At 41.9% G+C, this 23,708-nt stretch overlaps 1 protein-coding gene across 2 annotated transcripts in view; it reads left to right on the forward strand.

Annotated features, from left to right (window-relative positions):
• The first annotated feature begins 9,881 nt into the window (after positions 1 to 9,881).
• The window catches only part of GABRA4 (gamma-aminobutyric acid type A receptor subunit alpha4), a 51,705-nt gene continuing 37,878 nt past the window's right edge, over positions 9,882 to 23,708 (forward strand). The window contains exons 1-4 of one of the 2 annotated variants that reach the window (XM_033061328.1): positions 9,882 to 10,066; positions 10,145 to 10,263; positions 20,934 to 21,001; positions 23,391 to 23,611. In XM_033061328.1, the coding sequence (XP_032917219.1) occupies positions 9,984 to 10,066; positions 10,145 to 10,263; positions 20,934 to 21,001; positions 23,391 to 23,611 (491 nt within the window). In that variant the 5' untranslated portion in view covers positions 9,882 to 9,983. Of the gene's footprint in view, positions 10,067 to 10,144; positions 10,264 to 20,933; positions 21,002 to 23,390; positions 23,612 to 23,708 lie in introns of those variants that run through there. The other variant, XM_033061329.1, reaches the window with a different exon arrangement.

The raw sequence follows: 23,708 nt of genomic DNA on the forward strand, positions 1-23,708 counted from the left end.
AATGGATTGTGCCCTGTCATTTTTGCTGCTTCTAACTAGTTGAAAAAGAACCTTAAAATGAAGGCTAAAGTGCAAAGTTAAGAATTTGAAGAAAAAAAAAAAAATCGAACCCAGGGAACTGGTAAAGATGTTCCTCAGCCAGATCACAGAACTGGGATACAACCAGGTTTCTTAGCCCCTGTTGGTATCTCTTTTCACTGCAGTGGTGGGCACAGGGGCACAAGGATGCTCCCATGGATAACTGCTCTGAGAAGAGGTGTTCAGGAGGGATGGTTCAACAGAATGGGGTATTTCTTTATTTGCTGCTCATACATTTGGAAAAGACTGAACTTCTTATGGCTGTCTTCAAACCCAGCTCAGAGGGTGAAACCATTGGGACTTTTCTTTTAGAGCAATCAGCAGCATGTTAAAGCTCAGGAAGCAGTAAAAGGTGAGATAAGGGATGCAGGAGCATCCCTTTGTTCCCTTGAGTTTCTCTTGAACAGCAACAAGCATTTGTATGATGTCAATTAGCTTCAGACAGTTTTTAGTACCATTTTGGGATTTAAGTGAATAGAGGTTGAAAGAAGATTTAGTTTTGTGTGCAGAAGAGGCCAAAAGAACAAATATCAGTATATTAATAACTTGGAAAACTACTTTCTCTCTCATCTTTACTACTGTAAGGGATGGTTTTGAAATCCTTCACGTGAGTTGACGTCTCGTATTCTCAACCTCTTTGTTTGTCTTCCTTTGTCTTCCTAAGTGTCTCCTTAAGTGACTTGTTCTTTGATTCAGAGTGTTTCTCTCCCTTCACCTGGTATATTAAGGCTTAATTTTTACTTCAGCTCTGGACATTATCAAGGTTTTAATTTCAGAAAATCTGAAAAATGTGTTTCAATGAGTGGTGCTACGGCATGTGAGTGGCAGACAAGTCAAATTCCTTTTCACCTCCATTTGAGAAAGCAAAATGTTGCCTGCCTATAGTCAGATAGGGAACTGAAGAATTAGAAAATTAGCATAAGAGGATTAAAACACAATAATGAGGTTATAAGAAAACAAAGTATTTTAATTATAGAGAAAACCCCAACACTGTAGTAAATTAGGAACTCAGAATGAAAAATGGTATCTTGTTCTGATCCAGAATCACCCACATGAGTGGCAGGGTTTTTTTGTTTGCTTCAGTGAGTTATGGAGCAGGATGTAAATGACCCTAGTATCTAAATCACACATTAGCCAGGGTTGATTTTTACTCCTTCATTCTGGGTAGGGAAAAGATCATATGTTGCTTTGGGTTAATAATGCAGCAAAGGCAACTTATCCATCCTCTTAAAACCATTCATCTTGTGAAGTCTGCCTCTTAGAAATGTGTATTTGTCTCTGTTAAATATTCAGCTTCCTTTTTGTCCCTTGGATTTTGCACCCACTCATTTTCACCATCAACAGTGGAAGTCTTCATTTCTCATGTCTAAGTGGCCTGAGAGGTGAAGGAGGTGATGGTGGAGGCCTGCTCATGAAGACAGGGTATTTCTCAGATACCATTAATCTTATGTGCCTTCGTATCTGTGTCCAGCAGACAAATATTTAGAAAGCTGATTATGTATTAAACATCTGAAATGAGACACGGAGTTGACAAAATGTCTAAACTACTAAGGACATGGGTATTGGTTAAATACTGACCTATTTGGTAATAATACTTAGTATTCCTATATGTCTTTAATACACTGTGTGCATTTGAACTAATTAATGACTTCAAATATCCCTGCAATATATGGAAGACTTTTCTAAAATTTGAAGAACAGGAAATTCAGACAAGGAGGTATGGAGGCCAAAATTTTAAATGCAGATTTGGGTATTCACCTCCACAAGGTGTGTGTCAGTCATGAAAAAAATTGATGCACATAGAATGAGCTACATTTGTTAGAAGATTTGGCCTAAATAACTTATCCAAGGTCACAGAAATCAGTGGCAGAGCTGAGAAAGGCTCTGAAGAGTGCATCTTTAAAGGTAAAAAGCAACTGAGGTATAAAACGACTTCTGTCTTAAAGTGCATTATGCCCTGTGAATTTTATAGTTATAATAATGAATTTCTTTCATGCTGTTCTTCAAAAATTCGATCTGGTACATAAGACATGAAATGCTGCAGCTGCACTGGATCAACCCCATGGTGTGCACAAATTAGCACACTCTGTGACTGTGTCCAGGATTTTATATTGGTACTGTTGCAAACTACTTACAGTGGACTTGTCACTGCACATCAATTACCTATTGATTCATACACTTAGGCAAAAACAAAAGGGTATTGCATTTTATCAATTATTGTACTTCTTCCACTCTGTATAAGAGCAGACTACTCTCCCTTTATAAGAAATACTCCAAGCATAAGAAATACTCCAGGAAGATTGGAAAGGGTGAAGTACTCCTCAGAGAACCTGGACCTACCTGGTCTAACTTTGAGACTGACTTAGAGAAGTTTGGACCAATGACTTCTAAAAGTCACTTCCAAGCTGAATTACACTGCAATTACCCTTTGAGTGGGAGTTATCGTGTGGGAAGGGGAAGAAGTAGAGACTATACAGTGGATAGATACTATGGAGACTATTCACTGTGCAAGAGGTGAGCTAGCTCCGCATGTAGCGGTGGAATGGGATTAGCTCCCTCTTCCTTACACTGAGGACACCGTGCTAGGCTACCACTGTAAAATAGCTCTCTGGGCGAGTAGTGAAGATCTGGGAACTAGTTATGGAAAGTGGCTAACAAATATCTTATCTTGTCAAATGGTTTCAGCCGCCATTGCTGTCAGTGGGAGGGAACAGCACACTGTGCTTTCCAAGCTGTTCTCAGCTCCTTGCAAATGAAACTCAGGTACACCTCAAAATACTTGAGAGAAATACTTCTTACTTCTTTTCTACCTTCATCTTTACAGTGTGTTCTTTGCCTGATGCCTTTGTATTGAATGCCTATTAGACAAAAAACACCCCCCTTGTGCTGCACACTGCTGCTACAGTGCCCTTTCTGAGGATATGAAATTTTTCTTCAGTAACTTTGAGATGTGAGTAATGCCACTCCTTGCAACAACCACCAGATGGTAATGAAGAGCAGACTACTTGTGTGTCTTTTGTAGATTTAGTGTATTACCACAATGGCAAATTTTGCTTTTATAAGCAGAGCTTACAGGTTTAAACACCAGTTTGTTCAGCTGTTTACCTCTGGACCAATCTGCTTGGCAGCTCTCTTTGCATAAACTCCCCAATCATTCTGTTTGCTTTTATACTAAAATATGTGAAAGGGAATATTCTCTACCTAATGCACAGATGCTGATATTATTATTTAGTACAAAAATGTTCTTATTATAAGGAAGGTTTGACTATATTTGGTGTACCACTATATGAGCTATCTCTTGTAAGAAGGAAGATGCAGAATACCTTGAAGTGGCTGTATTCCTTGCTTCTCCTGCTTACATTATATTTCTCCAAATGTTAGGAAGAATGTACCTCTTACAAGGTAGAAAGAAAAGTCTGTTACTGTGCCTGCTTGACATCAGCAAAGGCAGCAGTGTTGAGAAATGAGCCAACCAAAGCAAAGTTCTTAGCTGAACGTCACTGAAGCGGTGCTGTTGAGCACAGCTCGCCAACCCCCCAGCATGGCAACATGAGGGAAGAGCAGCATAAACAAAGCCTCTTAAGTACTCCTAGCCCCAGACTTTTGAGAACCAGAAGTCAGCCCCACAGGCTCGTGAGATCAGAAGTCTCAGTTTTACTTACCTGCCTGGAGGATTTTAGGTTTTTTATGCAGTACTTGTAAACCCTGTAGGTCAAATTTTGAGGTTTTTTCTGGCATTATACAATCCAGAGACTTTGCAACTCTTTCCTTTCCTCCTTTCAAAGAAAAATGAGGCTCCTCCTCATTTGGTGCAAGCCAGGCACCAGGAATGCAGGAAGAAAATCACTAGAGCTGTTGCCAATGGCTTCACTATGAGCCAAGGGCCAGACCTGTGGCTTCCATGGAATATTTAAGTCATTCCCTAGGTATCTGCTCATGACTCATATACTTCTGGGATTAGTAAAGATGTAATGACTGGGAACAATGAAGCCTTCCAGGAAGGCAGTTTGTTGGTGCATCTTCTCTCTTGTTCCTTCTGGGAGCAGTTGCCAGCAGCAGGATGCAGCTGTCTTAAAACCAGTAGGCAGAGCAGCAGGCTCTGCCTGACAGCAGGGATCTAAAGGAGACTACAAGCGGGAGCATCCGGCTTTCCTTCCTCTCTCCTTCAGAGCTATGGAAGCCCCCACAAACTTCCCCTGCCTCAGCCCCTGCCCCTCTCTGCCCTGCCTGTCCCTTCTGAATGCTGCAGAAAGTTTGCAACTGCTGCTCGTGGCAACTAAATTTTTGACACATTTTGAGTTAAAAGTAGGAGCCCTGACAGGGAAAAGGCAGAATACAGGACAGTGGCTTCCCAGATTCCTCCCCACAACCTTGGCTGCCATGAAAAGATAGAGAGACAAATCTGTATTGCTTTTAGGAAAATCTGCATTTCTCCCTGCATGAAGAGGGTTTTCTTATCTTATTTTTCTGGGTATGCCCATTTTAGAGATGGAAATCAGAGGATCTCCTTGATTCCCCACTTTGCCACTGAGGACATGATTGCAACTTGTCCTGATGGCCCTGGCTGCAGAAATGACATGGGTCAGTGATGTGCCAAATTTTATGAGTGTGTGCTGGTAAAGTATTGAGGTCAGATGAGAAAGAAGAGATGAAGGCATATGAATCCTCTAGTGCTTTCTTGGTGACAACTTTTTGCCCCAAATTGCGGTTTCTGCAGTGAATGCTTCCACAAACTAATTTCCATTTCAGTGTGTAGAGTAGAGGTCCCTTTATTATGAATCTCACAGTTTACCTCCTTAAACATCCATGTGTCAATCACTATAATCCATATAAATCTTCCGCCAATCAGTAATAGCAATATCTGCAACCAAACATAAATATATATATATAATATATATATATATATGTATATATAGATATTTGGCACTCAAAGGATTTTCTAGTTTTATTCCCAGCAATCAAGGACATATGTGTTAAAATAACCATGGTACTGTAGAGCAGTCTTGTAAATACCATATGTCAGAGGAAAAAATACACAGCTAAATGCATGTCGGCATCAGCTCCTGCAATTCCGTAGGAGTTCTGGCCATGGAAGTGAAGCAAAGCTGGGCCAGTTGAAGGTTCAGTTTTACATAGAGCTTATGCTGTGTTCTGAAAAGAGGGATGAGAAGGTGACTAGAAAACTGACTGGGACACAGCAGACTGGAATTAAGCTCCTGTTCCGCCTCAAATTTGTTATATTGGATGCAGTTACATTTCATACATTGTGTCGCATTGCCACTTAAGCTTTTCATATCTCTATTCCCACCAAAACAGAAATAACAGTACTTTCTTGTATCCAGTCCTTACTTATTCTTGTTTATCTATACTGTAAGTTCTTCAAAGAGTGCATAGGTAAAATCTTTGTGATCAGATGCTGAAACAGGAACATGGAAAGAGAACTTCTAGAACTTCTCAGGATAGAGAATACAGGAAAAGCTGGAACGGGAAGAAACATCCCAGGAAAACTAACAAGCCAGAAAGAGCTTATGCATCTATCTTACTGTTCCCATCTCAGAAATTAAGTTACAATCAGTAGACCCAAAATCTACATTCCTTAAACATAAGCGCATCACTAGAGGTACAGTCAAGGCCCACAGTGTCCTGGTATCCCTAGTGATTGAAAACTCTTCCCTGAACAGGTAGTACCGGTAGTACAAACTTTCCCTGAACTCCAGATCAAAGTTGTGATAAAGCCAAGACATGTAGATTTCCACGATCTCTTTAACCAGTGTGGATGTTGGAGAAGAAGGGAAGGAAAGATACTTTAGTTAGTTAGTACAAGAAAGGTATCCATATCTTTTCTTGGTCATCTGTCAAAAATGGGATCAGGATATGTGGTTTCCAAAGAATGGATATTCAAACCCTGATTTTTTAAAAGAGATGTATGTGGAGACAAGTTGTTTGTTTTGTAGGAAACTCTACTGATATGGATAGAAACTAAAAAATCCAAGAAATCCGTGTCTTAGCTATTTAGATAAAGAAACATTAAGATACTTGGCAGTGCTCTAAGTTTTATCTTCTCTTTTCTAAGAGTTAGAGGTTTTAACTATGCAACATATAGCTGGGTATTAAAGATTTTCACAGCCTTTTTAATATTAGCTTGTCTGTCTTCATGGATTTGATCCCAAAACTAAATCAGGTAAAACTCACCTGAATAATTAAATCTGCTGGGGGAAAGGATGGATCCTGTAATTTACCTATATAACCTGTAGTGTTGATAAAGCCTATAGTTTACAAAAAAAAAAAAAAAAGAAAAAGAAAAAAAAAAAGCCAAACCAAAAAATTCAAAGGTTAGATAATGACTAACACAAGAAAATAACTTCTTTTTCATTTCACTAAATCTGATGGCAAAGTAGAAATGAGAAGAGTTGTGAGAAAATCTGCTTCTCTGAGTTGTAACAAATAAAAACAAAGATTAAGCTATACTTAAGATCCATAGTTTTGGATAAACCTGCTTTTGATGCTTGGCCTGAATGTCTGTTTCATCAAAAATCAGTAGTAGGATATATCAGTACAAGGACAGTAAAAAAAAAAAAATCTATTTAAAAAATTCAAGTGCTTTTTGAGCATATGGAGCCTGGCAAAAATAGTCCCCTTCTTACAATAGTTCCCGATGGGTGAGATTTCTTCAGAGGAATCTTGGAAGAATTGGTGGTAAAAGCTAGAGAACCTCGGAAAATGCTGAATTCAGCAAACACTTTTTGGGGACCATCAATCCAGCTTGTGACCACTAAATCCTTCTTGGAGTCATCAAGTTATTTTAGAGAGATGATATAACCCAGATATTTTGTGAAGAGATCAAAGACCATTTGAAGCAGTACTTTTCAAAACAGCATACATTTGCTGATGACAAAGAAGCACCTCCGGAACTTCTGTGTGTCTATGCTGCAAATACATTACCAAAAAAAAACCCCCTAGAACAGCTCTTAAGTTGTAATTCAGAAAATAATGGAATTAAGCAGAGCAATGCATATATCAGAAACAATAAATGAATACTATATGTGGCTTACAGGACTGTTTACTGTTATTTTGAACTGCTTTAAGTTTCCTTCAAGTCTAGTTTTGTAAATGCTTCATCAATCTACAAATGATACAGTTTTTTCAGCTATCAAGGACAACAGTCTGGTTTTGGTGTTAATCTTATTGATTTCTTGATAGCCATTGCTGGATTTAAGGGAGATATTAACCACTCATAAATTTGAAATGTGCTAGAATTAATTTTCTAGATTTAGAGAAAGCGAGTTTTCATTTAGTTCTAGCACTTGTAGGGAGTGAATGCACTCATGTGGCACCCAGATACTGCATCAATACAACCCGAGGCAGGCTTGGTGTGGCAGGAGGGCACTATGTCTACATATTCTTCGAAAAATCAACATGAGTATGCCATAAGTATTTCTTGCCCTTGCATGGCATGTCCACAAATCTTGTAACCTGATGTTACCTTTACTGAATGTTACTTCAGTTACTTCACTGAAATACCTGTACTGAAGAGACAAAAGGTATCAATAATATTGTTCCTTGCTCTGAAGAACTTGGAAATCATTCAAAGGCCAGCTCAGTTCCTAGATTTGATGAAAGGGGGAATATCTCTGATTTCTAGCTGCAGCAGAACTACTGACTCCAGGCATGGATTTGAGAGGGGGTTGTGTGATAGCATTTCTCATGACATTGATGTGGTGAGATCATTACTGGTGAATACCACTCGATTTTGCTATTTCAGATCATGCAGGTGTATATACATATCCAGAAGGTATTGAAACTAAATCCAAGGGTGTCCCCAGCTCTGCCTGGGTGTTTGTTTTCTTCCTTAGCAGCTGCAATAAGTGACAGTGCCATAGGGGACATGTTTTGCTCCAAGTTTGTGACTAGCCAGCAGGATTCTGCCCAGTTCTCAATTACCCTCTATTGCCCTCAATTTAGTTTTTTGAGTTTCACTTCTGCCAGCAAAATTTTACTGAGGTATCCCTATATAAGATAATCTCACTAGGAAATATTTTCAATATTCTGCAATAAGGGTTTTACTTTTAATTTCAAGGGAGAAAAACTAGACACTCTCTACTGGAGGCCAGTTCTCCGTATCCCCCTGGCATAGTCCATGCTAGAGCAGACGATTGATCCAGAGAAACAAATCACAACACTTTATAGAAGATCCCAAGTGGCTGATTAACCCAGAGAAATTTATCTGGCTCTGGTGAAATTAGACTTCTGAAGAGCTGTGCCTCCATCCTTCTGTTGTTCCTGATCAGATTGCTAATGGAGACAGAGCAGTGGACTGTGGCTGTTGTGCTGGTTTTCACCTGTGTGTGGAGTTAAACAGGATGCTCCCAGAGCCTCATCACAGGAGCTGACCTTGGCGTGACATCCTGCCGGCTGTGTTGTCCAGGTTTGTAAACACGGCACAGAGTGTGTGTGCCATCCATAGGCAGGCTGCCCCACTCAGTGGCATTTTGGCAGCACATTTGTCATTCCACTAAGGCAGTCAGATCAGGATCCTGTAAAGCAGTCAGGAGATGAGGATCCTTGTCAAAATCTCAGGAAGCAGACTAGTAATCTGCAGAGGCCTAAATAGGGCTTTTAAAATTGGAAGCAGAACTGACTGCCTAGAAAGAGTTTTTTGAAAGATAAACAGCGTCAGCAGGCTAAATGGATTTCAAGCACAGCTTTAATTGTTTTTCAAACGAATCAGCAAAGGGCACCCTAGCTGGAACAAGCTCTGAAGTACAATCAGGAAGATTTCAAGTGTACAGTAGTTTTGAAGATAATCAGGCATTTCAGTGCTAAAAGATACCGTAGTAAGTAATGAAGAAAGACTTTTTACTGTCGGCATTGACAGCGCTGTAGTCTTTGAGTCATTTACAATACCTGCCCTATGTGCATGATGAATTTCACCACCCTCATTAAAACTGACGTGCACACTGATGTTCAAACCTCAATAATTGCCTCTGCAGCACACTTGGTCAGAAGAACAAATTGTTTATTGCCAATACTTACAGCGTGTGGAACACACACTCCCCCGTCCCCTTCCTTTCCCCCAGTTCTCCCCCTCTGCCCAACCTTCCCAATAGCCTGTAACAGCCTAACAACACTTCAGAGTGGATTTTAACTGTAATTCTTCAGAATCCCTTGGACCTTGCATAATGGAATTTTTTTGGGTCACCAAATCGTGTTTCCTAATTATAGGAATGATAAGAAAAGAAAAAGAAAAAACCCACCAGATATAACGTGAAAAGATTCCCTTATTCTGGCATTTTTTGCGTTTAGAAACCTGGGATAACCCACTCTCTTCCATCTGTTTTGGGCCCGCTCTGTTTTAACCTTGAAGTCAAAGCTTTCCTTCACCTCCTCTTCCTACCTCTCTCCTGCCAGCTCCTCTCCTACTGGAGCGGAGAGACCCTCCTGCTCCCAAACCCTCCTCGCTGGGGAATGAATCGCCCCCGCCCGCCCCCGGTTTTGCTCCCGTCGCGGGGAGCAGAGGCGATCGGGACGAGCGGAGGCTCCGCCACCGCGGTCACCCCCGCGTGGTCCCCGCGCTGCCCGGCCGGCCCGCGCGGCCCCCTCCGCCCCCCGCCGAGCGGCGCGGCCCCGGCCGGGCCGTGAGGGGAGCGCGGGGCGGAGCGCGGGCCGCGGGCGGGGCGGGCCGGGGGCGGGGGGAGCGGCGGGCACCGGCGCCTGTTGCCCCGAGAGAGTTAACGGTGCGGGGAAACTCGCTCGCCGCTCCTCCGCCCGTGCCGGGCGCTTGGCAACCGGGGCGCCGCGCATGTGGGACCGCCGGGGGCCGCCGCACCCCCGCCGGGCCCCGCGTCCCCCTCCCCGCCCCGGACAAGGCGTTTAACGTGCCCAGGCGTGAAGTATGGCATGCAAAGATGGTTTCTGCCAAGGAGCCAGCCATCGCCATGTCCTCGGGTCTCTCCATTGCCCTCCTGCACTGCCTGTGCCTGGCGACCTGGTGAGTAGCCCGGTCCGGTGTCGCTGCTCCCGCGGGCGCCCGGCGGCTCCTCTCATCCGCTCCCTCTTTGCCTCGCAGTCTCACCGGGCCGCCAGGGCAGATCAAAAAAGAGGAGAAATTGTGGCCGGAGAATTTCACCAGCATCCTGAACAGCCTCCTGGATGGCTATGACAACCGGCTGCGACCGGGATTTGGGGGTACGGTGGCGGCGCGGTGCCGGCGGCGGGCGGGGGGTCGCTGGGCAGGGGCGGGGGACGCAGCGCTCGCCGCTCGGACAGAGTCGGTACTGACCGAAAACGCGGGGGTCTGTCCCCACTCCACGCTCCGGGGTCCGAACCCTCCGGAAAGGGCTGGCAGCGAGGCAGCGCCCGGCCCGAAAGCCCCGGGGGTGCTGCGCAGTCCCGGTCGTGGGAGCCCCGCTGGGGCGGTCCCGGGCTCAGCCCCCGCTTTGCTGCTCTGCCCACATCCCGGGCTCGGGCTGCTGCTGCTGCGCTGGAGATAAAATAGGCGCTGAAGCCGGTGTGCGTTGGCTTGGTAGGGATGGAGTGACCTGTCTAACACCCAGATTCTTCTCGTTCTTGGCAGGTTTTGACCCGTAAATGCCGTGATCGGGTCCTAATAGAAACAAGTGTACTTTACCAGCCCAGGAGGTTAAGGCTGATGGATTCTGTTCCACTAGTTGGGGAAAATCAGAGCTCAGATGCCAGCTCTTCACCACAGTCACTGAAATTCCAGTTTTGATTTAGAAGTAGTAGACTTAATTGCCATATAGGAATTAGACGTGGTGAAGTTTCCAATTTACCTTCACCCTTGTTTTGCGTTTGGGGGTTTTGGGCCTCTTCCTTTCCCCAGGCTGTTAAGATGCAGTTTTGTGATGCTGAAGAAGCAGCCAGACTTGCTGTTCTATATGATTTTGATGTTTTTGTGTAGGGACTTGGAACCACAAATCATTAAGATCCAGGCAAAATAAAAGTTTATTTTGTAATCTGGAACGAAGATATTAAAAATGCAAATTTGAAAGTGAAAACAATGTAATTTTTTAATAAAAAGATGCTACAGACCTTTTTATGATGCTCAAGGCTGTAATAAGGTTTTCATAGGCTGCTTCCAATACAGGATTGAATGAGATCCTTGCGTAGGTTTATGTTGCGAAATACTTTCTTCCTCCTCTGAAAGTACCTTCTCCATACATGTGATCCATCCACACTGACATGTATTCCAGCACATTCCCCTCATGCCATATGCAGTGCTCTCACATGCATGATTGTAATTGTTAAAGGACAGCACCTGGCACACATGGACCAACCACTCTTATAATCTTGAGTGTGTGGAATAAAGGAGGCCTTTTTAAGTTAGCTTACACATTAAGTGAGAAGGAAGCTAAATTTATTAACACCCGGAGGAGTCATTGGGAACTGATAGTCTTTTGCAATTTAGTCTTTGTGGAGAGGTTACAGACACTTCTGCACGCGTACAAGAGATGTGCTAAGTTTGGCATCATTTTAGGTTGAATGCCAACTAATTAGTCATCTAGCAAAGATGCTTTATGAGCATTATCAGATTTCCAAATTTAAACAACTACTAAATATGTAATATATGGTGATTTTTATTTTAATACAGTTGTCCTTTGCAGGATGTTTTGCAAGAGTAGGTATTTTTCCCCTGTAAGTGTGACAGGCTTTCAGAGAAATGCAATCAAGGAGAAAAAGTTCTTTGTATCTTCTTGGACTTTCACATTGGCAGTGCTGAAGTAAATGAGAGAGGGAGGAAAAAACTCAGATTTCAGCCTGGGGAAAACACTTCTGGGTTAGTATTTCACAAAATGGGTATTATTTTGCTTCTTCCTTCGAAATAATCATCTCTATGGTTTACATTTAACCACTCATCTTTGAGTTTTGAGCTTTTAAGTAAAACATGGATGGGAAATGCTTTGTTTTTAAAACTGATACCTGCCTCCTTAGCTCCTTACAGTGAAAATTATCTGCGCCTGATTTGAGAAGAATAACTTTGGATTAAAAAAAGATCAAACAACGAAACCAATCAAAGAAAGAAATTTCTGTAATTGATCAGATTTCACTTTTTGACATTGCTCAGAGTAATAACTACAAACTATTTATTAAAATAGAGAATATAAATATCAACTTTTACCTATATTTTGGTGTTTTTTTCCTGATAAATCTTTATCAGAAATGTGACTTGTATCTTGAAAGTGGCTCACTCACTAGTTTCTAGTATTGCAAACAAAATGTCAGAGGGTATGGGAATATATAGAGATGGAAAGTATAGTGTGTTTTGGTTATGTTAAAGCTACATCACTTTCTGATGAACACCAGAATACTTATTTTTGTTTTCTTCTTGAAGCTGATTCACCATCAAGTTTTCACAGGGCCTGAAATGAAATGAAGGTTTTATTTTAAGAACAAAAGGCCTCACAGAGGACTAACTGATGCTGATTTTAAACTTCAAATTGATGAAAATATTTCTAATTCTGGCACAAATTATGTTTAAAATCAGACTCAGGGAGGTAGCCAAATTCTGGATTTTACTGGCATGTTCCAGCGTTACCACAAATAAAAATACATGAAGATAATTCACATGCAGAGCAAAGTAGAAAATGTTTGATTTTGGAAATTTCCTACAACTGGATCAAAATTCTCCATACTATCATTAATTTGCACAATTTTTGGTACTTATGGAGGGGAAGTTAAATTGCCTCAGCATGCTTGCAAATGTGGATGTGGTTTCCTGGGAAAGTTGTGAACCCCAGTGGAATATGTGGAAGCTTTCCTTGGTCATACTTAGGCAGGAGCATGGCATATGTTGAGGGTTGATAGCAGAAGGAAGTTCCCCATGTCATTGGATTGACACCTTACATTGTAAGTTCACTTTATTAAATGAATTTAATAAACTTATAATCCACCTTACTAGGCACTGTGAGGTTTGGTAGTATGAAAAACAAAACCAGAAGGGTTTATGAAAAAGGTTACTAAAGACAATTTAAGTGAAAGTTCCCATTAAGTTGGGGCAGGGGGAGAATCTAAAGAGAGAAGCAAAGAAATGTCACCTATAAATTAAATGAAGTAAAGCAGGATGGGCAGTTTCATGTAGGAAAGAAAAAAATCCCTGGAACTGCTGTCAGGAAGACTTTGAATGCATGAGAGTTTTGAATTGGAGTAGATGGAAGGTATTTAGGGACTAACGAGTAAAGTAATGCTGTATGATGTTTGAAAACAGCGTGATGGAAATGAAGTTAGTTCATTCCCTATATGCTCTGTTACATCATTAACTTGAATTTCAGCATGCAATTTATAATCCAAGTAGGTTTCCTGGTCAAAACCACTCTATAAAAACAGTGGTTTTACAGAAGCTGCTTGTAGTGTCATTAATTAAAATCATCATCTGCTGCAAAACTTCAAGAGTACTATCAGAGTACTACTTTGATTCAGCTGTAAAAGTTGGAAGTAGAAGCATTTCTAGCTAAATCATGTCTACAGTTTTCATCTGCTTTTAAAATTTTGTGTATTACATGAAGGAAAACTATTGAAAGTTTCACAAGCTGTATTTTCTCTGAAAATCACCTAATTCCTTTGCTGGTGATTAGTTTCAAAGAGACAGTAGAAGTCCAAAGTCTTTGAAAGGAGCGTTATTCACTTGAAGTAAAAGACTTGGGTCTGATTTGGCGTTTTAAACCCTTGCATGGTTTCAGACTTTACCTGAGTGACTCTTGACATTAGCAAGGGCCTGCAAGAGCTGGTAACTTAAAATATTTTAATTAAAATTTTAAAACTTTGAAATTTTCATGATACAGTAACTAATCACACTTAAACCTGTACTTAGGGATGTAGGAAGGAATAAGGAAACTGAAGCTGGTGAGGGTGACAACACTGTGTGCTGCCGTTTATCTGCTAATTTTAATGAATTGTGCCTTTCAGAGAACATCTGGTCCCTGGCTTTTATGGCCAGTTGTATGGCCGAGCCAAAGCAGCGTGTGCCTTGCCTTCTGCCCAAGGTTCCTAGGTTGGCTGTGAAACCCACTGACCACAATCTGCGGCATCGCCCACAGCCTGTTGCTGTTGCATTGTGGTGTGGTTGCCCATCAGTTGGTGAAAGATGGAGCCCTCTCCCTTCCTGAATTCTGTTCATTTGTGTGAGGCAGAACCTGGCATAAGTTTTGCATTTCACTATCAACTATTTGGGTTAGCTCAGTGGCTTTCTCTTTGGAACTTGCCACTTCCGCTGCTGACTCCTGAATAGAAGGAACAGGACTGTGTTCATTAATTTCCCTTTTTCTTTTCTTCCTCCTTTTGTATTCTTTCTCATGATCTTTTAACTGTGGAAGTGCAGCTGAGAACTTGGTGGAACTAAATATATTAGCCATTGTCTCACCTAGGAAGGGTAGGAGAAGGATTCTCTGCCCCTCTAGTCTGTGTGTTTTCAGCTGATGAGCAGCATTTCTAAAGAGTTTCATTTCCTGTCTATGCAGGACTTTAGTCAGAAAATAAACGTGGAATACATTTGAAGAGCAAAGGCAATTTTCTGCTTTTAGAGAAAATAAAAACATCTGCATGATTATTTGCTCTTACTAGGAACTCAAGCATACCTTAAAGGTTCCATTGCTCAGCATAAAAGATATTATAATTTGTTTTTACTATTTAGATATCACATGGACTTGAAGTGAGCATTGAAAAGTGAAGTGGGTAGTTTTTTTTCCGGCAGTTGTCCATTCTTTCTCAGCTGGTGAAAGTTGATGACTCAAAGCTTAACAGGATATGGTGTTAGATACCTGTAGGTGACAGATTTGAATTTGGCCTCGGTTAGTAATGGTTGAAGTCATTGCCATCTGTCTGTTGTTCAGTGATCTGTATAAAATTAGCTGATATTCTTAGTCCAGTTCTTAGTAGACAGGTGTCCACATCATGAAAACTGGCACCAGCATTAGGCTTATTGGCTATCTCAGCAGAGATGTTTTGCTGATAAATAGGCGAAGAAACAGTAATCTCCTAATTTCTGGAGGTATACTTTTCCCTTTTCAGGTTCAGACATGCTTGATGGATGAACACACATAGAGACAAAGGTTACTGCATGCTACTGTACTTGTATTGTCTTTTGGTAGAGAATGTAGCCCATGTATTTGAGTTCTGCATTAATTTTAAAAAATGTCCTACGTAGTTCTGGCTTCTGAACAAAATTCTTACATATAGCAGGTGTCTTTAGCTGTAGCTGTTCTTTCTGATGGAGTGAAACAAGAGAACATGTTCCATATGATGAGGTTTTTTTTCTTTTTTTTTCCCTCACTTAAAAAATGTCTATTCAGGCAGCAAGAATTTGGAAAGAGAAAACACTAAATCTTTCTCATGTAGTTATATTTTTTAAAATTCTGTAGCAAGTACTTTTTTTTCTTTTCTTTTTCTTTTCTTTTTTGTAGCTATAGGAACTGATGTAATAGGATTTTATGTGGTTTATATATGCTAGGATTGATCTCATAATAGCACCAATAACTGCACAGCATTTAAATTGTACTTTCCATGTTGAAACCTTTGTACAGACTTGTTTGTTAATGTTTCCGATTAGTTGTGGGACCCTTGTTGAAAAAATTTGCATTATACAGAAAGCTTGTGCAGGATTTGAATGTTTACATACAGCAGAGATCTCTGCAGTGACAGTTGCCTATGGAGACGCAGGGATAATGGAGCCCGAAGTCTTTCACTGGGAACTGTGCTGCAGTTCAACCCATATGTAGACATAAATTGCATGGGAGAGCTCTCTTTTGTTCCTCTTCCCAGGGTGAGGGCCTGGCATCACTTCTTCAGCCCACATGTAACATCTATAACACTGAACTATTCTGGCTTTTTGCAGGGGTTGCTTTTAATCCTGCCTGAGCTTCTTTAAAGTATATTATCTTGCAAGCAGTGATTCAGATGTAACTGTTCCCACTGCAGTGTGTAGGACTCTCCTCTTATTTCATTGACTTAAAAATACACACCACTATGATATAAATAGTTCTTCAGCATTCCCTGAAGATTTATGGTAGATAGATACTTTATGAAGATCCATTGAGGGGTAAGCCCAAATGGTCATATTTAAAGTTACAGTAATTTCACGAATACAAGCCGCACCAATTTGACCAAAATTTTGGTGGAAACCCGGAAGTGCGGCTAATATTCCGGGGCGGCTAATCTATTAACAAAATTCTAAAAGCTGCCAACACGGAAGTGAGAGCCCGCGGCAGCCCCAAGCCAAGCTGGAGCCCGGCCGGCCCCGGCAGAGGTGGGAAAGCCTGGCAGAGGCGGGGCCAGCAGTGTGGGGGGCGGGCGGCAGAGCCTGAGCCAGCAGGGCGGGGCAGGGGGGGCGGCAGAGCCCGGGCCAGCAGGGCGGGGGAGCCCGGGAGAACTGGGGCTAGCAGTGCAGGGGAGCATGGCAGAAGCAGGAAGGCCGGCGGGTGGGGCTGCCTGGCAGCGGGGGAAGCCCAGCATAATCGGGGCCAGCAGCGTTGGGGAGCCCGGCGGTGCGGGGGCCTGCAGTGCCGGCCAGGGCGAGGAAACGCGGCGGCGGTGCAGACGGGAGGGGGCGGCCGGCGAGCCTGGTGGCGGCGGCGGCAGCCCTGCCGGCGGCGCGAGCGAACGCGGCGCTCGCGAAAGCGCCGCCGCTCGCCGCTCGCCGCGAAAGCGCCGCCGCTCGCCGCGAACCGCGAACCGCGAGCCGCGAAAGCGCCGCCGTGAGCCGCGAACCGCGAGCCGCGAGCCGCGAGCCGCGAACCGCGAGCCGCGAACCGCGAGCCGCGAACCGCGAGCCGCGAACCGCGAGCCGCGAACCGCGAGCCGCGAACCGCGAACCGCGAGCCGCGAACCGCGAGCCGCGAACCGCGAGCCGCGAGCCGCGAACCGCGAGCCGCGAAAGCGCCGCCGTGAGCCGCGAGCCGCGAACCGCGAGCCGCGAACCGCGAGCCGCGAGCCGCGAGCCGCGAACCGCGAGCCGCGAACCGCGAGCCGCGAGCCGCGAACCGCGAGCCGCGAACCGCGAGCCGCGAGCCGCGAGCCGCGAACCGCGAGCCGCGAACCGCGAGCCGCGAAAGCGGAGCCGCGAGCCGCGAGCCGCGAGCCGCGAAAGCGCCGCGGGGCGGGCGCGGCGCGGGGCGGGCGCGGCGCTCGCGAGGCGCGGCGCGGGGCGAGCGAAAGCGGCAGCGGGGCGGACGGCGAGCCCGGCGGCGGCAGCCCTGCCAGCCGGGCGAGCGAACGCGGCAGCGGGGCGGTGCTGACGGGAGAGGGGGGCCAGCGAGCCCGGCGGCGGCGGCAGCACCACCCGGCCAGCCCCGCCGAGCCGTGGCGCTGAGCTGGGCCACCCGGCCCCGTCGGCAACCATGAGCGGGCCGAGCCTGCCTGGCCCCGCCCCGAGCCAGTAAAGCCCGCTATGCCGCGATCCTCTTACTAATTGGCCAATTTGTGAAAGCTGCGCACGGATTCTCGCGACGAACGAAAGTGCGGCTAATATTCGGGGTGCGGCTTATCTATTGACAAAGACAGCAACATTGTCGAGGCACCGGGGGTGCGGCTTATAATCCGTGCGGCTTGTATTCGTGAAACTACTGTAATTGGCCTTCTTACAAGTCACTGCATTTTATTGCCAGTAACAGAGCGTTAAGGATTCTAATAGGATCTTCTGCTTGCAGAGCCCGAGTTGATTAAGTGGTGCAACACATTCTTTTTGGAGGGCTGCTTAAATCACCAGTAAAAGTAGGTTAGGTGACTACAGATCACCTCCTCGTTGACAGGAATTCCCACGATTAATAATAGTTTAAAACAGAAGCAGCGGCATGACTCACTATTTATACCCCCGCTATTGTTACCAACTATGTTTTCTTCTAGAACAAGAAGAATAAGAGATAGGTATTGGTGTCGCCATAGATACTCCTGGGTTGGCATTAAGTACTGGGATGTGCTAGAAAATCCAAGATTTGTCATTTCACAACTGTTAAGGCCAGTGTAGGTGGAAGACGTGGAGCATGAAAGGGCTGCAATTGGAAAGAAAGGCTTAAGGAGATAATCAGCTTCACTGTCTTTGCTCCTACCAGACACTGAACTATTTGGCCAAGGTTTTGGCTGCAAAGCAAGGATTTGTGTGTCTGTATTAGCTGGATAACTGTTATGATGTCTAAAGTATTTCTAGATCTGCATTCACCTGTCATTTTCTAGTGGAATAAAACGTGATTTTAACACCTGTTTTGTCACTCTTCTGCCATCATGTTGGACAAGCAACCAAAAGTAAATGCTGTTTTGTGGCCTCATATTTGTCTGAGAGTTTCTGCTTCCTTCTTTCTCATGGGTCATATTAATAAATAGTTGAGAACAGAGTAGCAGTTACTGGAGAGCGAACTCAAACAATGTTTTAGTCTTGTGCTGCTGCTATAGTGTTTCTAATACATTAAGTTATAGGCTTGCTGATTTGGAGATTAGCTTCTTGATCTTAACTTTCCCCATCTTTCTGAGAAACTCCCAAATAACAAAGTTGCAAAAGCCTCTCAATGCCGATTGCCCATGAAGCTGTAATCATTTAATAAAACAAAAAAAATCAATTTCTGAGGAGAAGCAGCTCATGCCTGTGGGAAAATCTGTCTCTTTGTTCAATTTGGTATGATTGTGAAATTACAGTGTTCTCTGAGCTAAAGAAAAGAGTATGCCATCAGAGGAAAAACACTTAAAGGTCTGAGGTTTATTTAAGGACTATTTCTATTTCGTTTCTTAGAACTAAAAAGTAAAGCATGACTGGAAAAAGGAATTCAGGGACTTGTCTCTGTTTCTCAGTAAAAAGGGAATACTGAATATTGAACTCAGTTCCTGAAGGGCATCCTTGCAGGAACTGAGTGCAGTATTCAGTATTCTCTTATTATTGAGTACCAAAGACTTAATTCCTGTATTTTGTTATTAAGGTTATATGGGAGAATGAGTTTTTCACTTCTCTAGACCTGATTCCAGAAATATCTCAAGTTCAAATTTAAAAAAATATTTGTGTATTTAAATCAACCATGGATAAATTTTAATAGTATGCTTATGGGATATCAGTGGTAATTTAGTCTCTTCTATTTCTACATGCAAGTATGACTGTGCTTTTCTCTCCTGTTTTCTAGCACTGTAGATAAATGCCTTCACTTCTAATCTCTTGGAGCTCCTCTGCTCTCCAGAAATAAATATATTCAGGAAATGTCAGTGGACTATGTTGTTAGTAAAAGGAGTGATCTAAGCACTCATGGATTTCCCTGATGGATGAAGGCTTTGTTATTTGTAGAAAAGAGAACAGCTTCCATTTGACATGTTTAGAGAGCAACCCATTGCAAAACAAATGGCATGGTATGAAAGTGTGTTATCTGGAACTTGGGGGTTGCTTTTTAAAACCTCTTTGAGACACATGTGCCAAACTATGCAACTTTCCAGAGACCTCTGAGCTACCAGCTGTTGTACAGTGAATTTTCTTTAGTTATTTTTAAAAAATGGCCTTCTGTGAAACTTAGCTTACAGCAAAACAATCTTTTTGACATTTAGATGAAAAATTCTTAGCTTTTCTTCTCTAAATAATTGGCAAATTCTGTGGTAAAACAATTTTACACGGTTTTCTTTTTGTTCACAGCTTGAGACTTGTTCTAGGTGCAAGAAGTTCAGATTACCTGTTTTCCCATTGCTTACTTTTTTTAAATAATCTTTTACTATTTGAGTCAAAGTCACGTCTGTGAAGAATGATTTAATTTTTTTTATTTTAAGTGGAACATATTCTTCTACTGCTAACTCTGTTGGGCCTTTCCTCCTATTATTTTCCTATTATGATAAAACCCAAATTATCAGACTTGAGCCACTTATCCTCTTTAGTAATTTGTGTTGAAGGGGTTTAGAGGCTGGTTGTGAATTTGCAGATCATGAATGGTTTTTCAAACTGATACAGTTTGGTAAGACGTTCAGTAGATTTCTTTTTTTAAACTTACAATGTGATTTAATTACCTGAATTAAACTGTTAGCTAATGCTTTGATCACGAAATTATCATAACAGCTGATAATGATTAGCAGCTTTCTAGACTTTTACACTAGGAAGAGACTTAAATCCCAGTGAAATTAGTGCGTGTATTCTTTGGTTTAAGGGGAAATGTAGAGTGCACTGAAGAGTGAATGCCCATTTAAAATTTCAAGGTAGTAAAGGAACTAATACCTTAAAATGAAACTGCTTTCTCTTGGTAGTTGATTTGCCATATACAGCTGTGAGAGTGCAAAACCTCTGCTTACTGCACTGTTTTTGACAGTGTCTTAAATATCACTGGCTCTTTCAAAACAGGCATTGCAGCAGAATGTGGATCTTGGCTCAAACCCTCAAAAGTACTTTGACCTCTAACTTTTATTTTGGGTATTACTATTAAAGCACTTAAGTATATCTCAGGGAATGTATGCAGTTCTTGATCCTGCAAGACTAAATTGCTCAGTGCATGGCATGCTAATGTCTGTAGTCCAGTTATTATCAGAAGGTCCAAATATTAGTAATAAAAGTTTTGAGAAATTTGAATTTCCTGGGTTCCAAGATTGTTGTTAAGTAGAATGGTGTTTTTAGTGAGCCTTTTAATTTTTTGGCATAAGTTTTCTTAGCCCTTGAGTCAACATTGGTTTTCTGAATGGGGATTTGCATGGATATGCTGCTTTTGACTTACTTATGTGGTAAAGGTAATTGAGCAGTGCTTCTTATTTGAGATTTATCTGAAATGACCTCTGTTTGCATTTTGCTCTTGCTCATCCACAGAACCCTGAAAGCGGTAACTGTTCACACACCAGGAACATTTATGGGAATTGTTGACCTGCAAAATTCAAATTTTCTTGCTCACTTCCTTTTCATACATTAGGTCCTGTTACTGAAGTCAAAACAGATATATATGTCACCAGTTTTGGACCTGTTTCTGATGTAGAAATGGTATGTATTTCTGGGATTAAAATGCCATTTCCTGGTTCTGAGAAACCATTAGCTGCAGTAGGAGTGGATGCTTCATCTGTACTGTTCTGTCAATCATGCAAATTAGGCAAGATTAGTAACAGCTTAATTTACAGGTTATAATTAGATACATAAGGCCTGATTCTGGTCACACTTTCAGTGGGTTTTGGCTGGCTTAAGAAATTCACTTCATAGGATTTAAAACAGATTTTCACGGCAGAGAGGCAGAATCCAGCCTTGCAGGGAGTGTCTAAGCAAGTCTACTGTGGGGAGAATGTGTAATGTATTTGAAATTGCTTTTCATTTCTGAAACTTGTGTTATTCTCAGGTGAGTAATAATGCCATCATTTCAAAAATACTTGACGTTTTCATTTCAGATGAATGCCCTTTGCTGATCTTTGTGCTCCTGTAAGCATCACTTTCAGCAAATGTTTGTCTGATAAGAGTTTTCATAAGTATCTGGAGAAATTAAACGTCCAAGTGACATGCATGCAATCGTAACAGAGGAGAAACATTACATTTGCATGTTCTGCTATTTGAGCCTGAATGGCTTTTGCTTTCAAGGTCAAATCCAGCAAAACTCATGTCAACTTCTAAAATACAGTGATATACCCTTAAATCATTCTTTTTATAACTATTCAAGAAGTCCCATGGAAATAACACAGCCATATGTGCTGAACTGAACTTCTTCATGGGAAAAGCAGTTTCAGGGTAGTAATTTTCTTCCCATATAGTGCTGTTGTTCACTTTGTGTTGCACCTGATTTGCTTCTATTATGTGGAAAGGTATGTAGTAGCAAGATAATTTTTCAAGAGCTACATTTGTGACACCATTCTCATGTTGAAATGCATCTTACCTCTTCATTGGTTATCATGTGCAGTATGATGCTTATCAGTGTGAGAAGGGGTACAAGAACGTGGTCCCAAGGAAATCTAGTCATATGTGCCTCAAATATACAGTGAAGGCTGCATGGCATCTTTCAGGTTTCATTTTCATGGGAAGTTATTAGTTATATTGGAGCATATATATAGGCAGAAGTGAGAACATGGACTGAAGACAGATAAGGAACTTGCAAAAGGAGATTCACCTTTCTTTGTTAGGGATATTTTAGGAGGCTATTTAGGGATACAGAAATAGTTTCTGGAATGCTCTTTAGTTAATATATCCATTAATGACCCAATGAAATCTGAATGTGGCTGCTCTCATAAAACTTGCTGCAACAGTGACCTGTGCTATGGTCTCAGTACAGGGGATGATCAGAATGTCTTTTTAGTTGCTTTTGTACTAATTTTCATTTTGTAATGAAAATGGTTGAAATCTTATATTACAAAATCTGTCAGGTAGAAGCTAATAACAGAAACTGCTTCTTATGAGCTGTGAAGTTGCCAGCAAGAAATGACACTAGAGGAAACACTTTTCATGGATTAACTATAAATCACAGTGGAGAATACGGTCATGGAAAAGAAGACAAATATAATCCTAAAATGCATTACACTAGTAGACATGCCTCCTTGCCAATGCAAATAGATATGGCCTTACACGTAATTTCAATGGAAACATTATGCAGAAGAATTTGAAATGAAGTCAGAAAACATTGTTTGTCTTAAAAACAAAATCAAAACTGTAAGTTAGAAAGGATTTAAAGCTTTCCATGTGACCTTTTTCAATGCCACATGATAGTTTTTTGTGAAAAGCTTCCCAAGATGAGAAATGCATTCTTTCATCCATTCATTCACATATGATTTCTCATGATGTGCCTGTGTCTGCAGTTCTGCATGTTTTCTTTGGAGCATCTGAGTGGCTTTTCTGAGGAAGTTAATGGGATAGTTACATAGTTTAAAAAAAGTATTTATATGCAAATCTCTGCATAATTTATTATCCCTGTTTTGTGGGCATGGCAAAGAACTTATTTAGCTTTCCTCAGTTAAAAGCTTACTTTCCATGAGATGAAGTTATGTTTTCTTTCCTAACTTTAAAGTGGAACTAATCATTTGTTCTGGTATTTTCAATTTAACCATCAGCAACTGATCTATGGATATATTTTCTTTAAAAATCTGTTGACAATTCTTGTTAGAGATAATTTTTATTCCAGTTATATGCTTGACTTCAAATTCAGTTTTCTGCTTCCTGCAACCTAATTAGGTTAATTATTCTTTAATGATTAAATGTTTAGCACTTTATTGATATGACTAATGTAAGAAATTAGGCTATTGAGAAGTACACAAGACACTTTAATTGGTGGAAAAATGTTTGTCTAGTGGACTTAGGATTTATTTTTCTAATAATTTCTTTGCTCCCGAGGTATTTCTTCTTTTACAGGAAACACACATGCAAATTTGATCTTTGTTTTTCTGCAATTTAATTAATACAGGAATATACAATGGATGTCTTCTTTCGTCAGACATGGGTAGATAAAAGATTAAAATATGATGGCCCTATTGAAATTTTAAGACTTAACAACTTGATGGTTTCGAAGGTATGGACTCCCGATACTTTCTTCAGGAACGGGAAAAAGTCTGTTGCACATAATATGACAGCCCCAAATAAACTCTTCAGAATAATGAGAAATGGCACCATCCTGTACACAATGAGGTATCTAATGTGTTTGTTTGACTTCTTACAATTACTGTATGCAAAAGTTTTACTGCCTAGACAAAATGGCAACCAGAGACTATTTAATTTGTTCCAT

The sequence above is a fragment of the Catharus ustulatus genome, chromosome 5, assembly GCF_009819885.2.
Source record: "Catharus ustulatus isolate bCatUst1 chromosome 5, bCatUst1.pri.v2, whole genome shotgun sequence".
Taxonomy (NCBI): domain Eukaryota; kingdom Metazoa; phylum Chordata; class Aves; order Passeriformes; family Turdidae; genus Catharus; species Catharus ustulatus.